At 30.4% G+C, this 16,022-nt stretch overlaps 6 protein-coding genes across 8 annotated transcripts in view; 2 read left to right on the top strand and 4 right to left on the bottom strand.

Annotated features, from left to right (window-relative positions):
* Positions 1-961: 961 nt before the first annotated feature.
* On the bottom strand, positions 962-2,657 carry LOC122633183 (calcium and integrin-binding family member 2-like). 2 transcript variants are annotated; one of them, XM_043820808.1, is made up of 4 exons: positions 2,115-2,657; positions 1,911-2,031; positions 1,704-1,779; positions 962-1,239 (listed from the first exon to the last, which is right to left on the bottom strand). In XM_043820808.1, exons 1-4 carry the CDS (start codon positions 2,198-2,200, stop codon positions 1,022-1,024), a joined length of 501 nt encoding a protein of 166 aa, XP_043676743.1. In that variant the 5' UTR covers positions 2,201-2,657; the 3' UTR covers positions 962-1,021. The 2 variants fall into 2 exon arrangements, with proteins under 2 accessions (XP_043676743.1, XP_043676742.1); XM_043820807.1 differs by having other exon boundaries at positions 1,611-1,779; positions 2,115-2,650.
* A 37-nt stretch (positions 2,658-2,694) lies between these two features.
* Positions 2,695-4,945, bottom strand: LOC122633180 (protein misato). The gene is made up of 5 exons (XM_043820804.1): positions 4,573-4,945; positions 4,407-4,487; positions 3,878-4,321; positions 2,998-3,802; positions 2,695-2,918 (listed from the first exon to the last, which is right to left on the bottom strand). The coding sequence occupies exons 1-5, from the start codon at positions 4,648-4,650 to the stop codon at positions 2,710-2,712; spliced, it is 1,617 nt and encodes a 538-aa protein (XP_043676739.1). The 5' UTR covers positions 4,651-4,945; the 3' UTR covers positions 2,695-2,709.
* Positions 4,946-5,139: 194 nt separating this feature from the next.
* LOC122633181 (G patch domain and ankyrin repeat-containing protein 1 homolog) lies at positions 5,140-7,358 on the bottom strand. The gene is made up of 4 exons (XM_043820805.1): positions 7,164-7,358; positions 5,673-7,047; positions 5,397-5,607; positions 5,140-5,322 (listed from the first exon to the last, which is right to left on the bottom strand). Exon 2 carries the CDS (start codon positions 6,881-6,883, stop codon positions 5,789-5,791), a length of 1,095 nt encoding a protein of 364 aa, XP_043676740.1. The 5' UTR covers positions 6,884-7,047; positions 7,164-7,358; the 3' UTR covers positions 5,140-5,322; positions 5,397-5,607; positions 5,673-5,788.
* Positions 7,359-7,490: 132 nt separating this feature from the next.
* LOC122633178 (WASH complex subunit 4) lies at positions 7,491-11,472 on the top strand. Of its 2 annotated transcripts, none has more exons than XM_043820801.1 (2): positions 7,491-7,592; positions 7,784-11,472. In XM_043820801.1, exon 2 carries the CDS (start codon positions 8,029-8,031, stop codon positions 11,269-11,271), a length of 3,243 nt encoding a protein of 1,080 aa, XP_043676736.1. In that variant the 5' UTR covers positions 7,491-7,592; positions 7,784-8,028; the 3' UTR covers positions 11,272-11,472. The 2 variants fall into 2 exon arrangements, with proteins under 2 accessions (XP_043676736.1, XP_043676737.1); XM_043820802.1 differs by having other exon boundaries at positions 7,506-7,922; positions 7,981-11,472.
* A 144-nt stretch (positions 11,473-11,616) lies between these two features.
* LOC122633182 (CUE domain-containing protein 1) lies at positions 11,617-14,836 on the bottom strand. The gene is made up of 5 exons (XM_043820806.1): positions 14,475-14,836; positions 13,893-14,021; positions 13,424-13,799; positions 13,221-13,319; positions 11,617-13,143 (listed from the first exon to the last, which is right to left on the bottom strand). Exons 2-5 carry the CDS (start codon positions 14,001-14,003, stop codon positions 13,007-13,009), a joined length of 723 nt encoding a protein of 240 aa, XP_043676741.1. The 5' UTR covers positions 14,004-14,021; positions 14,475-14,836; the 3' UTR covers positions 11,617-13,006.
* Positions 14,837-15,118: 282 nt separating this feature from the next.
* LOC122632975 (protein-lysine N-methyltransferase EEF2KMT) overlaps positions 15,119-16,022 on the top strand; it is a 1,764-nt gene continuing 860 nt past the window's right edge. The window contains exons 1-3 of the mRNA XM_043820327.1: positions 15,119-15,485; positions 15,563-15,715; positions 15,806-15,991. Of these exons, the coding sequence (XP_043676262.1) occupies positions 15,414-15,485; positions 15,563-15,715; positions 15,806-15,991 (411 nt within the window). The 5' untranslated portion in view covers positions 15,119-15,413. The remainder of the gene's footprint in view (positions 15,486-15,562; positions 15,716-15,805; positions 15,992-16,022) is intronic.

Genomic DNA, 16,022 nt, shown 5'->3' with positions numbered 1-16,022 from the left:
GACACCAAGACTGGTGGAGAGGACGAGAAGTGACCGGATGGCCTTGGTCTCGAGACTCGGTTAGTTACCGTGCGGCCGACTATAACCGGCCGTGCCACAGGGTGGTATCTCCGATTTCGACCGCTTTTTGAGACGACCGAACCCCGCCACAGCAAAAGCGGTAGGAGAAGGAGGAGAAGGAGAAGAGAGAGAGAGAGAGAGAGAGAGAGAGAGAGAGAGAGAAAGAGAGGGAGAGAGAGAACGATCGAAAGGGACGACGGTTCTCGTACACGATGGCTCCTTCTCGATGCTCGCGAGAGTCCAACTATCTCTAAAGTCGTCGAGAAAGAGGGGGAGAAACTTTGCGAAACCGGCTTGATCAAAATTTCTCCTTCTATCTAATTCTTGACTAATATCTTATTTTTTGAAATCTTTGAAGATCTAAACTATGAAATATCTAGCTTTGTTATATCTATTTTTATGTTATAATCGAGCAAATATAATTGATCAATACTTTAAGAATCGTCGTTTATATTATACGTTAATATATTTGTTTGATATTTTTTATATTTGATTATTAAAGAAAAATATTGTCAATTTCAAAGACCTCCTGCTATCTTAAGATTTTCTTAAAATCGTAAAACCCTATGTAAGATTTCCTACGGTCTCCGATAGTCTCGTATAAAGGAAGAATGAATGGCCTGCTTACTTATCCCCGGCATTGCTCGTTGTTGCTCAACAGGGGCGACTCGCAGAACCCGTGTAAGAAAGTATGCTTGTAACGTGTAACAGGGTACATAGTAGTACCTCTTCGGTACGGACTCTTACCAAGCTAATAATTATCCCATGAGTTTTGCGAAATAACGTTCACTGGTCGATGTTTTGCCATGATGCTTTTTCGCCGCCATTAATTGTAAACGAACGCGTCTTTATTCCTGCTGCTCGTTAAACGCGTTTAATCAGTGTATTTAGTTGCTATTGAGTAAGTTCTTTAACATACTTTTATTACTTTTTTTTCTCTCTTGATCAAACGAGATGAGATTTATATCCTTATATGAAATGTCGAGATGAAATCTGGTGTTCTAGTAACAACGTGTTCAAAATCAAGATACGAGAGAGCACCATCACCGTCAATGTCACTCTCCTCTAAAACTTTTTGACACACGGTGTATACTTCCTCGTTAGTTAGACCATCTTGGACCAGCTGCCGACAGGTGCGTTCCAGATCACCGATACCTAATACTCCATCTTCGTCGAAATCTATCACAGAAAATTAAACTTTCGTTTGGATCTATCGTTCGATACTTTTCATTTCTTACATTTCGATTTAGATGTCGTTGTATTTGAGAACGTTTATTAAATAATTATATGATCTACGATCACTGTAATCGTCCTTTGAAAATTGTCTTAAAATTTTATCTTAAACAAAAAAAAAAGATGAAGAAGAAAGAAACCTTAACAAAAAATTTTTTAATTTATTTTAAAATAATAAAACGCACGAACGATTATTAAAATGTTAAGAAAACATTCGATTCATTTTTTGAATTCTCGACTACACGACATCGACCTCGAAGTACTCTCACGATCTGTCTGTCCTTTCGTTAGTCCGGTTCACGTGTACGTAGTCGTACCATAAATCTTAAAGGCGTAAAAGACCTTCAGATCCCGCGGTGCCTGCTCTGAGAAGACAGACATCATCTCGAGGAAATCTTCGAAACAAATACCTTCGGTATTTTCTGATTGTTGTTTTCTGTTGCTTTTTGTGAACACTTCTGAAATTCGTTCTCTGAATGGATTTTCCTATCAAAAAGAAGGAGAAAAAAAATACAAAAAAAAAAAAAAAAAAAAAAAAATAAAGAAAATAATTTCCGTTCTTTCTATTGTTCCATCAAATATACTGGTTATAAGCAACATGGATATTTAATATAAACCTTGAGTTCTGGAATACGTGCCAGATACGATAGTGGTAAACGTAAAGTTGATGCTTCCTGTGACGTCATCGTACGTGGAATCATTCCTGGATCACCCATTTCTCGAAAACGCTTGAATATTCTATAAAAGAAAAAAGGAAGAAACAGAATTGTAAATGACGTACAATATAAAACTTTTCTATAAAGTTCAAAGCAAATCGTTACCTTAAAATTTCTTTACGCGTGAAAAATGTACAATCTTGATAATCTTCCAATTGTTCCTCGGAGAACGTGGCTACCTTATTTCCCATCGTTTGCTTCTAGAATTCCTTCCTTTTCTTTTTCTTTTTTTTTTTTTTTCTTTTTGTTAAGTATTTCGAAGAAAAATAACAACAAGAATAACAAAAAGAACGAGCGAAGTACTTCGTTTAGAAAAATTGAACGGAGTTACCTCTGTGATGTATTTTATCGTGACTGAAGGGTTGTTACCGGACTTTTACGTTCTGGGATGTTCGATAGGATATTATATAGCCTGACTAGGGTGTGTCTTGCCACTCCCATCTTCACCGGGGTCGATTTGTTATAGAGGATCATATTTTAAGGTATATTTAAGATAACGCATTACGATCTTATACTCATACGGGATCGTATACGCATAACGAGGACTCGCTTTATCGATAAAAACTCTATATTACTTTTCAACATATGAAAGATGATGAAAATACTGATTTATATATATACATACATACATACATACATATATATATATATATATATATATATATATATATATAAAGAGTTAGCATTTTTATTTTACTCTTCAAATATAATGATCTTCATACGTTTCTTTACAATCCAATAAATGATTCAAACAGTCTGAAAATTCATCCTCCTCAAGGCCAGAGTCGGTAAAAGCATGAAACTTTTTAATACTGCGTATTCTCTGTACTTGATTATGTAAAGATTCATACATGGATGCAAGACTATTTCCAGAATGTAATCCAGCCATTACTGGAACTGATCGTACGTCTGCAAAAGATTAATGTATGTTTGTTTGTTAAAATTTACATTATTTTTATTAAATAGATAAATACTGTTATCGAATTACCTTCTCCTACTGGCCATCCTGCTATATCTCCGGTTTCCGTAACGTTAGTGTTGAAAATTTTTGGATACGGTTGTTGTATTTTGAGACTTGATTTTATAGTAGACAAATATGTTGCTGATGCATGACATGTACAAGCTAAATAAAGCGTCATCATTTCGTGTACGGTAGAACATCTATAAGCAGGTTTCGACATTTGCTTGATCGCTTCGTTCATCGGTCTCTTCAATCTTTCTTCCGATATTCCTCTTAACGCTATACTTTGCATATTTTTATCCATTGGTATATCACAACTGGGTGTCAAACTTGTCCATAAAGAACCTTCGTAATCATCTAATATGTCTATCAAATCTCTTTTTACCGTCATTGGAAAAGGTAAACTTAGACTGGTTGCTACTGCTTTCCATCCAAGTTTATTAAGATCAGCACATAAATCGGATAATACTACGTTAGGATATTCTTTCCGTCTATATCTTAAACTCAATGTATCCAATGCAGTTGCTAATATAGAACTAGTGTGATACTTAAGTTCTAATTCGTAAGTAAGGTTGTCAAATTTTCGAGGAGTGCCTATTTGTGGCCAACCATTTTCTCCGCAACAAAGAGGACTAAAGAGCGATGAGTATTCTCCTATATGCTGCCAACATAATGCTATGTTAATAGCTTTAATCAAATCTGATACAGATGGTTCGGTGTTTTGACCATTGATACAAGGAAATGCTAGAATACTTTTGCCATATTCATCTCTTAGGTGTTGAATACATGAGACACCAAGTCCAGCAAATCCATCTATGGAGTCAACTAATATCTGTTTTTTTTAAGAAATAAGAATATAATGCTTGATTATGGTATTATCGTTAGAAAATGTACACTTTTTACTTACTTGAAAACCTTGCATTAAATCACATTCTTCTACATAAGCTCGTATTCTATCTGTGAAATCGTCTGAAAATTGTTCCGTGTTCCATAAATTTCTTCCATAGGTATAAATATCAAATGGATGATTGCTACTATTATGTTCATATTCTCTTACAGTATTAACTGTTCTTGAATGAAATCTAGGCACTAAGTAATCGACCCATGTATTTACTGAATTTTCAAGATTAAAATCTTGCGATTGTGTTCCTTCTATGGGTTTATCTAAATTTTCTATAAAGGCAGGCTTAGGAAATATATTTTCCTCTGTGATTTCTATATTTTCTTTATCCCATAATAATGATGCTTCTTCATGTTGCGGAGTACTGTATAAAGTTCCACTTTCTTTTAAGTAACCTAAAGTGCCTTTCAAATCTGCTAATAAAAGCCTTGGAGTAAACGTTACTTGTTTCTAGAAAAAAGAAAAAAACAATCTTTAATTTCTCAATTGACATATAAAATTATATTCTTCTTTAAAAATTTTTCATTTACTTTACCTTGAAATTTTCTCCTTCTCTATACAAAACATCATGATTTATCTCTGAAGGATTATCAGGATCATAAGAAAAATTAGTTTCCTAAAATATATGCGAATATAAGTAAAAGTATCGATAAAATATTTTTATTTATAAATGAAATAAAGATTTATAAAATTAATAATACCTGAAGATTCCACCAATGAGTGCCAATAAAGTTAGAATAATGACCTAATTGAATTGTTAATATTTCTCGTGTTGTCATTTTTTAATAATTTCTTCTTTAAGACAACAACCCAAAGAAGATCAATTAATCTTCGAACTTTATTACATATAGTTTTTGTTTATTCAAATATTACTCTATGTAATTTAATATAACATAACAATTATATTTGTAACAATTTAAACAATTTGAATTGCTGCGATTTAACTCCAGAATTCGATATCTTGTGTCAACTAACCTAATATAATCTACGATTCTGCCCTCTTTCGTGATAATTCAGAAACAATTTACTCTTATTGTAATCATCACTATGATAAATATGGAACATAGGGCAAAAATAGGAGAAGGTTTTTTCTTTTTAATATAAATAAATAGAAAATTGTATTTTTAACTAAACATTCATTTTTATAATATCCATATATAACATTTTGCAATATTTTATAATACTTAGATGTTTTTTTAATACAAAAATTTTTGCTATAGAGATGAAATCATTATCATTAATCATCACTATTACTTTAGACCCATGAATATAAACAAAACCCTTATTTTAATAATGATAATTTAGATAAAGAATCATAAGTTTTACATACAGTTTAATACTTTATCTACTAACACATGAAATTCTATTTTTTTTTTTTTTTTTACATTTTAATTTGATCTATTTTTGCTCCATTTTATTATATGTTAATTCGAATATTACATCTTTTTAATCTGAAATATGAAGTATAACAATTATAAACTTTTATAAAATATGAAATATCTTAAATAGTGTTAATTAATCTTACGCAATTGAAGCTTCAAAATATCAAGTAAAAACAGTTTTAGAATTTTTTTCATTTTTCATGTTCTTCCTTTTGTAATTTGATCTTTTACATAATCAAAATGTTATCTTACAGCTGGACACTTATTCTTGATGAACTAACAATTATTTCTTTGTTTGCTTTTTTCAATACTATTTCAAACATCGTAGCTTTTTTTTTGTTGGTATTATATCACCTAAACAGGATAAGAAAAATATTAATAAACATGAATAACCAGAAATACAAATATAAGATACGAACATGTAAGCACAAAGAAATAGTATGAACTTGCAGTATTTACGACAGTTTATACATATTTTCTATTCAGTCTTAGGTTTCACACAGAATTTCGTGAAATTGTAAAAAGCAATTTTACATTAAGACAATGCAATACGAAGCGCTCTTTCTTTTCTAGCTTCTCTGTTAAGTAACTTTTCTCTATCTCTCTTTTTCAATGGTTTTTGCTTATATATTCTAACTTTAATTGCATTTGTATCTCCAGGCATGAAATGTGTTATTCTAGATTCTACTTCTCCAGGTTGTCCTAAACCTTTACGATCCATTTTAAGCATTGTTTTGATTGGATATTTAATTCCTTTCCCAGATGGCCCAAGACCCCCTTCCTCATCCCAACCTGTATTTAAAAGCATTTGATAACCTTTATTTTGTTTCGATATACCGTATATTGCATTTGGCAGTTTTGGTTTCGTATTAAAAATATGTAAAGTAGAAGCTTCATGCTTTTTCACTGTTGTTTCTTGAAAATTTCTTTTACAGATGTCACAATAAAAATTTGTATTTTCTTGCAATTTGTCTTTAACACTATCCTCATCGTTACATGCACTTTCCTTACAATTCTTTGATATTTCTGTTATCTCTAATTTATCAGTTTGAGTTTTAATATTTGTAAAATCATGCTTTTTCCTAAGCAAAGCTACTATATTCAAATGATTTCTTTTCAAAGCTAATTGCGCCGCTGTAAGACCTGATTTTTCTTTAATTCTTCTATTTGCTCCTAGTTGTAATAAAAATTCAATCACTTCTAAATGACCACAATAAGCAGCTGACATTAGAGGAGTCCAACCAAAGTCATCCGATACATTAACATTCTCTGGTGTAATATGTTTCTGTAAGAATTTCAAATCCTTTTGTTCCACAGCTTTTAATATAGCATTAATTGTAACCTTTATAACTATATTTTCGGCCGAATGAGTTTTCTTTGATTGAACTGTATCCAATAGTGATTTCGTATGCAAGATGCTCTGAGCATTACTATTTTTCAGTCTTATAGATGTAGGTTTCTTTGTCGTAACTATTTCACCTTCTTGTTTGATAATTTCTTCATACGCTAGTCTTGCTTCTTCTCCTTGAAAACTTAGATCATAATTCTTTTTCTCTGGTAATATTTCATGGGACTCATTTGAACTTTTTACAAAAGCTTTCCATAACATTCCTACGGATGTTTTCTCCATATTATCGTTAGAATATCATCGCTAAATACTTCTTTCCAAATTTGAAGGATTTAGTATAAAGATTCTCCGATACATTCAATATCTTCTTATCAGTCTTCTATTCTTTTTAGTGGAACAAAAAATAAATATAGCTCCTTCCTAGCTCACTGTATTTGTATTTACATCTGCGAAAATAATTTTGTTTATATTTTCTAAAATTAACATCACATATTGCGATCAATCAAATTATAAAAAATATATATAGGTTATAATAATAATAATAATAATATAAAAACTATACCTTTCTATCTGCATGTTAATCTTGTTAAGACATGGGAACAATAAAGAATAATATCCATAAAATAGACATTTCACTTAACTGACATTAAGCAGAAAAGGGTTATAAAATTCTCTCTACCAACTCTAAAAACTTGATGAATACAATTGTGACGACTTTAAAGTATAGATATCGAAGCGAAATCGACATTAGGTATCGGTGTATGCAGCGATAGCCAATCAACGTGTTCCAATGACTTTCCCGAGGATCAGCCAATCAGGAAGATCGTATAGGGGAGAAGTTCTAGTATCTTTGTTCGCATCTTAAAACAAATATGCAGGAAAGTTACTAAGTAAAATTCGCAAAACGTAACATTGACTATACTTGATTGATTTAACAATTGATTTGATTACACCTTACGAAATCGAAAAATATCGATCACGTAATTGGCCAGTAAGAATTCCGAATTTGAAAGTTTTATATTGGCACCTGTTAAAATTTCATATTAAAACTACGTTATGTATATATTTTGTTAAGAGCTATTTAATATTTAACCAAACAAACTTAACAAATTATTTAAGTCTAGTAAGACAAAAAAAAAAAAAAAACTACAGTAATCTAATATTTGCCTTTTTGTCTTTTAGAATTCTACATTTTTACCATAAAATACACGTATTTCTAATAACGTGCATTCTTTACGAGTGAAGTGGTTGATTAATCAAAGTTAATATTACGTTGGTTATACTGTTTGCGGTAATGTGTCAAAATCGTGTTGTTATAAGTGTCAAAGTATGTAAAAACTGTCAATTGTATAATTAATGCATTTAGTTGGATGTCGTAGGTTTATATATACATTTGAAAGGAAAAATTAATTATTTTATATCTAACGATGATTGAATCATCATCGTGGAACTCCCAAAAGGATGAAACTATATACAAAGCTGCCGGTTCCATGCTATTACGAAAGTATGGACAATTTTTTGACACTTTGGCAGATAGATTTTGGCTGAATGATTCAACCTTGGAATATTTTATGGAAGGTCCTATACGACTTGTCTATCAGACAGTCGAAGATATCAGTATTATATCTTTGGTAGAAATGGAGAGTAAAGATTTATCCAAGCTGCTTGGTGCTGTTGCAGGAACATGTAGAGAAATAAGACTGCTAAAGAAAGAAGCTAATACTTTTTATGCTAAGCTCTTTGCACACAGTGATAAAAGTATGGACGACGATCTAAAAAACATTGGTAGCCTTTTATCCGATCTCCAATGTCTATCGACTTTTGTAAATAGAATAATGACAGTTTTACAATTGACCACACAGCAGTTGCTCAGTTTAGCTGGAGGATCTCATGAAATATATTTGCCTGCTTTGATAGAACATTTCATAGACTTATTTATAATTCTTGTAATACTGGACGAAGTTATCGATGCACAACCGTCGATATTAAATTATTGGAAAAAGTACAGGATGAATATACGCTCTGTTATGCATAGTCCAGCACAATTTGGAATACCTGAAGCTAAACTTCATATGCTTGATAAATTACTAACAGATTGGCAGGAACAGTTATTGAAAAAAACTGTGTTTTCTAAAGCAGTCGAATATGTAATGGATGTAAATAAAGGTCCAATTATGAACGATCAAATTGTTAATTATTTGAAAAACTTGATGTCAGACATAGAAAGCAAATCTAATGACAATGCTGCATTAAATAAAAATTGGATTAGAGCTAATGTTGGTATCGTTGTAGTAACAAAATTATTTGGAACTTGTGATAAGAAGTTAGTCAAACGGATATCAGAAGCCAACAAAAAGTTTTATGCTGTAACATTAATCGGAAATGTTATTTGGATACCCAGTAAATTTTTAAACGAATTTTTACCAAAGGAAGTTGGGAGTGTTGTTAGTTCGCAAATAGGTGAAAAACTTCTTTTAAACAGAACACAAAAATTGGCAGTTACTGTAAATGTTTTGATAAATAAAGCTATGATGTGGTGCTTAGAGATGCAGAGCATTTTAATGAAAGGTAGTCTTCAGATTTCTGATATAGGACATAAGCGTATATTACTTACAGATATAATTACATTATTAGCACAAATTAAGGAAATTATATCTTTTATAACGAATCTGCATGCTAATCTTGTAAAACCAATGAATCGAAACACAGTTCAGCATATTTGTAAACTTATAGAAATACAAAAATCTCTCCAAACATGGTTCTATATATTGGGTCCAGTTGTAGTGCAATCACAAGATCAAGTATTACAATATCTTAGTTATTATATTTTAGCTATACTTGTAACAGCCCGAAAAGGTTTAATTCAGAAAGATAGAGGCTATAGTAAAGAAAGACTCGATGCGCTATCATTAATAGGACTAAGTATGCGCCTAATAAGCGGACCTGCTAGTGCAGACAGAAGATTGATAGTTCGATGTGCTCTTGCGTGTGCCAGTCAGTTGACTGAAACTTTCAAAGATGAGGATATAGTGAAGCTTAAATTTTTATTAGACAATTATGATGTCTTTGCAGAACTTTATGATAATGTCGACGATCTCTGTGATTATTCGGTACTATTGCATCATCAAAATATAATACCCGCATATTTTACTTCTATAATTGAAAAAAATATCAACATCGGTCACTTAGTTCACTTTTTTGGTGCATTTAATAATATTCTTGATCAACAAGAATTGTCTGACATGAATGAACAACACGTTAAAGATTTAAAAGAAATATTACTGAAAACTGTACTAGAACCAGCTTGCCGTGAGATCGAAACAAGCCTACGACTTCATGTACATGCGCACTTGAAATTAGATTCCGGTAATCCCTTTGAGGTGGGTGCCAAAGATGGTGGAAGAATAGTCCATTCATTGCCTTTACCTTTAGCTAATACAATGATATACGCTAAAAGATTTATTGAACATTATCTGGACGATATGTTTTATAATCTTACCACAGTAGCATTGCATGATTGGAAAACGTATAGAACGATGCACGCTCTGGCTAATTACAAATTAAATCTTGATACTGTACACAATCATTTACCGACACAAACTTTGGAGCAAGGTTTGGATGCATTGGAAATTATGAGAAATATACATGTCTTTGTATCCAAATATCTATACAATTTGAATACACAAACGTTCATAGAACATACAAGTAACAATAAGCATTTAAATACCATTGGAATTCGTCACATAGCTAATTCAATTAGAACTCATGGAACTGGTATTATGAGTACTACTGTAAATTTTGTGTATCAATTTCTTCGTGTTAAATTGCACACATTTTCACAGTTTATGTTTGACGAACATATAAAATCTAGATTAATGCGAGATATAAGATTTATTAAATCACAACGTGAAAGTGGAGCAATACCTTATACATACGAAAGAGCAGAAAAATTTCAGAAAGGAATAAGAAAACTGGGAATGACTCCTGATGGATTGAGTTATTTGGATCAATTTCGTCAGTTGATAACTCACATTGGAAATGCCCTTGGATATGTACGATTAATTAGATCTGGTGGATTACATGCAAGCTCAAATGCTGTATCATTTCTACCAGATATTCATTTAAACATGTCGTTTGAAACTATGTGTAAAAATTTAAATTATAATGAAACAACGCAAGCTGCTGCCAAACGTTTAGAGGATGATATTGGAAATTTAGTTCATAACTTTACAGAAGGCATACATTATTTTAAATTACTGGTTGATGTATTTGCATCTGCTTTTCGAGATCCCAAATCACATCATTTACAGAAATTCTATGCTATAGTACCGCCTTTAACATTAAGTTTTGTTGATAATTCGGTATCAAATAAAGAAAAGATGTTTAAAAGAAACCAAACTGGAGGAGCTTTTACGGATGACGGTTTTGCGATGGGAGTAGCATATATAAATGCTCTTCTCGATCAAAGTGCGGAATTAGATGCATTACATTGGTTCGAAACGGTTGAAAATCATATCAATGCAGAAAATAAAGATGATCATGGAGATGAAAAGTTGCAACAAACCAGGGCACTAACTTTAAAACGCTTAGGAGAAAGAAGTGCGGAATTTCGGTTACTATATTACAGTCTTTCTGGGGCAAGAGTGTTCTTTAAACAACCAGATTCATAGTAATTCTGTATGAATGAAAGACCTGAAATATTTATAAAATCGATTTTACTCAGTTCCCTTTAAAAGAAGATAAGATAATCTTAAGTTCTGATTGTTAAGTTTAACTCTCTTTCATATTTTATATATTTAGTTAAATAAAACCATATATGCAATCATTGTACGATAACAATCTATTTCATAAAATTTTCGGACTGTTCTGTATATTTTTGAATTTTTATAATCCTTTGCTATTCATCCTTTTAAAATAACTGCATGATATATTTTTCCAGAGTATACAAATAGTTACAAATGATGAATAAAGTCAAGGTATCAATTAGCATTGTGGGTTAAAATGAATTAGCATTATTGGCATTGCATCACTATCATTTATCTACACAAGTAATGTGTACATACCATACATTATATAATTCTTCTTTCATTCTTTTCTTTCTTCCTTTTTCATTTATTTATCACATACAATCAAAGGCTTAGCTTTTTTCTTATTAGTAAACTGCAAATCAGCATCATTCAATCTATTCTTATGCTTCTCCTAACACATGCCAAGATATCTGTTAATTTTTAATGTATAGTCACTTATATAAACATACTACATTTATCAATATCACTCCATAATAGTCATTAAGTGGATGGTGGCTAGATTGTATGACTAGACTATATTACATTTGGAGATTCATAACTAGATAAACCATATTTATCTTTTCCGTAATATAACGTAAATAAGAATTACAACTATCTGTCACAACCAATTTGTCACATATTTTTCCAAAAAATAATATCAACATATGGCTACTTTAACGTAAAGTAAATTGTTATAAAATTATTTCTAATACATAGTACAAATATTATCTGTTGTTTTATCCTGTACATCGAGTGATATTTCTCATCATGTCAGTATTTCAATAGATATTAAAAAGCCTGGATAAAAAATATAGTATATACGCATTGAAATAATCATATAAAGTATTACAAACATTTTACTGTTTTCTAATAACTTTTATACGAATATGAATAAACTTGTATTAATTAAAACGGAAGGTTCTAATTTTTTATAAATAATCTATATTTAAAAAATGAGTACTTTTCAAATATATGCAGATCATTTCTCTAGTTTCAAGCTTTTCGTTTGCAATATTATATATATCCATTGTTATAAATAATATCACACAATGTTTACAAAAACTAAAAAGGGATCTTGAATTTTATAATTATGTCTTAATATTTTAAGTATGATGCTACAAATCTTTTCTTTGTTATATAATGCGTCTATCATTATTATTGTTATTATCAATGTGTACCATAATATACTATTTTAATTACTATTGTTAGTATTATGTGTATTCAACTGAATAACTCTAAAAGTATTAATTACTTTACGATACTATGTAATCTTTTTTTAGCATATTCTATGACCTTTGCAACTGTGATATTTCACATTTAAATTTAATTATCCTACGAGAATTGATTATCGTGTATCCATTCTCTCGTAAATTAAAAATAAACTGTTACATAAGTTATACTATACAGATCTCCTGCAAATATAACTGTAGTGTCACATTATTTATTGAAAGATATACATACATATATACACACACACACTCACATATATATATATGTATGTATATATATCTTTCATCAAATGTTAGTATGTATATGCTTGTCTTTTGAGTAGAATCTAGCAAGCTTTAATGAAATAATTTTCTTTCCGAATAAGTATTACGTTGAAGTATTATGACTTTTAAGACTGTGGTCTAGATGATTCCTCTGGATCTAAAAGATCATCACATGATGCTGTTGGCGGTAATAATTGTCGTCCTCCTCTTTTCTTGCTACGCGTAAATACTTTTGTAAGTTGCGCGAACTTACGACGCGATACTAAAAAAAAAAAGATACATTATTCAATTATTTAATAGTATCGATTAAAATGTAATATATTTAATCATACAACGTACCTTTACCCATATTTCTTAATCTTTCTCTAAACAAATCTTCATCGTCATGTCCACTTTGATTGCTGCATTTTTCGAGGCCAGTGCCTTGTAATTTTGAATCTGTAAAAAAAACCAAAAGAAAAATAAAACAGTAGAAAGTATATTAAAAGGTATTGCAAGTCATAATTAAAAGAGTAAAATAAATTATCTTTATACTTTATTACCATTTTCCAAAGTAGAAAGAAAATCTTCATTCCAACGTAACTGTGCCATAAATTCTTCATCTTGAAGAAACATAGCAATTCTTTCATCTTCCAACATAGAATTTTCTTGCGAATATACTCCATCTAAGGTATCCTTGGATAACTGCTGAGGAAGTCTAAGAAATGTATCTGGTAACGGTCCTAATAAAGGAGGCTGCCATTTATGAAGATGTTTCAACGATTTACTAGAATCCGATTTTAAAGATTTGGTAACATTAGGAAATTCTTCACTCTGCTCCAATTCGCTTCTTATCTTTTCATTTTCATTGTCCGTACTCATAGATAACAATTGGTCAATCGTTGTATCCACAGCTCCTTGATTAGATCTTAAGACAGCCTAAAGGCAGGTATACAGACAAAATTGGTTTAATTTATTCCAACAGATTTGTTAGAATTGACGATTGATATTAGATATTAAAGATTTTCTTACTTCGATTACATCATCATCCATTTGTGGAAACATATTTTTAAAATCAGCCATTGCCTGATAAAACTCCAGGGTGGTCTGTTGTTGTTGCTGCTGTTCCGTAGCTGATGCCATTTTTAAATAGTAAATAACCTGTTAAATTATAACGAACGATTAAATACAAGGAAATATATTGTTTCTCACTTATATACGTATTTGACATATTTATCTGTAATATTACAGCTAATGTAATTATTAATTTTATCTTCACAAAATAATACTTCGACGAGATATCTCTTATCGACTAATAACAAAAGTATTTTAATTTAGGGCACGTTAATTAAAAAATTCTGTTATCGAGAAAGAAAGTGATAAAATTAATCTTATAAAAGCGAATTGTTAAATATTATCACGATATCAATATATTTTTCTACAAAAAAATGTAAAAGAAAAAATGAGGAAAAAAAAAAAGAGAAAAAGAAAGCAAAAAAAAGGAAAAAAGAAAGAAATGATTTACAGAAATATAATTATATTCCACAGACTTATGTATTACAAACTTATAAATCACAAATGATAATGAGTAGTTGACATTTGGCGATAACATACCGTTCAAGCAAACTTTAATAATAACACATCGCTAGATCAACGAAGCTTGTAAACGTAATAGCGGTAAAAGCATTGCCAATGCCTGTTACCGGCTTACGATTTGTTTTACATCGCAAAATTATTAATGTCAAACGAAAGTTTTATTATTAATATCTTTCGACGAACAATCCGAGATATTTCTAAACGTTTGAAAAGTAAACGATTTTATACCGTCTTCTGACAGAAACATCTGTCAACTGTCAAAATCTCTTACTGTTCTCTTCTCCGTATTATGTTATAGAAAGGGGATAACTTCTTTTTTTATTACGTAGAGTAGAAATATCGAGGAGAGAACATTTATTACGTTAGCATGCGACGGAAGTTAAAGTTATAGTCGCCATATTGAGACGTCAATTTTATCTTCGCGGTAAATTTAAAAATTAATATTTACAAACTTCGATATGATTAATTAAATATTAATGCTTCATATGGAGTATACATTTGCCGATATAAAATAATAAAATATGTATTAAATTAATCGACAGTATTTCGAGAGGAAAAGGTTAGTAAAATTAAAAGAAAAAAGGAGAAAAGAAAAAGAAAAAAAAAAAAAAAATGGCGCAATCAAATGGCGGAAGTACGACTTCCGTTACACAAAGAATTTTTATGATTTCTCTCTATTATCGTTCTTTCGTGGTTCTTCGAATCAAAGCCATATGATATTTTTTTCGACAAGTTGAATTTTATAACGCGAAGATCTTGAATTATCACGAAAAGACCAAAACAGTTTGTGATGATAATATTATAATTACAATTGTAATTAATAATATTGTAACAATAATGAAATAAATAGGAACGGTATACAAATATTAAACTAATGAATTCAATCAATAAAATACTTTTAAACATGTATTGTGTATCTTAACCTACGTTCACGTTCGCGCAATTAGTTTAGCTAACATGGAATACCATATTATTGATTTGAAAAAATTATTTTTTTGTTGCGCCTCAATAAATAAACACAAACAAGTGGTGGGTGGTAAATAAGATTATTTTTGTTTTCGAATAAAAAAAAATAATCGGATAATTCTTATTTACATTTTCTTCAGTTCCAGAAATTGAAGAAAGAAAAGGAAAATGGTATGATTAGTATAGATGTTCAAAAAAAAATTTTAGATAGTACAGTGAATAATATCTTGATTAAACAATATCCTGTTAAATATTCCTATCAGAGAGCATTTATTAAGTTATTAATCGGCGAGGTATTAATTTGTTTTAATATTAGAAAAAAGAAACTGCTATTCATTCGTAGCATCATCTTCTGTCTTCCCAATTTTTTTTTTTTTTTATAGTTAGAACAAAACGGTGATGAGATAGACGACGATATTTTTGTCGCCTATTGTAACTTACTATCGATATCTGAACAAGATTTACATTATCGTCATTTTTTACAAGAACAAGGAGACTTACAATATATTACGATACAAGAAAGTATAAATATTATATCTAAGGGAACAACTGGATTATGCGTTTGGCAGGTAGATTTGATATAAATAGTTAAAAATAATA

Source organism: Vespula pensylvanica, chromosome 11 (genome assembly GCF_014466175.1).
Source record: "Vespula pensylvanica isolate Volc-1 chromosome 11, ASM1446617v1, whole genome shotgun sequence".
Taxonomy (NCBI): domain Eukaryota; kingdom Metazoa; phylum Arthropoda; class Insecta; order Hymenoptera; family Vespidae; genus Vespula; species Vespula pensylvanica.
This window is presented reverse-complemented; position numbering and strand designations above follow the sequence as displayed.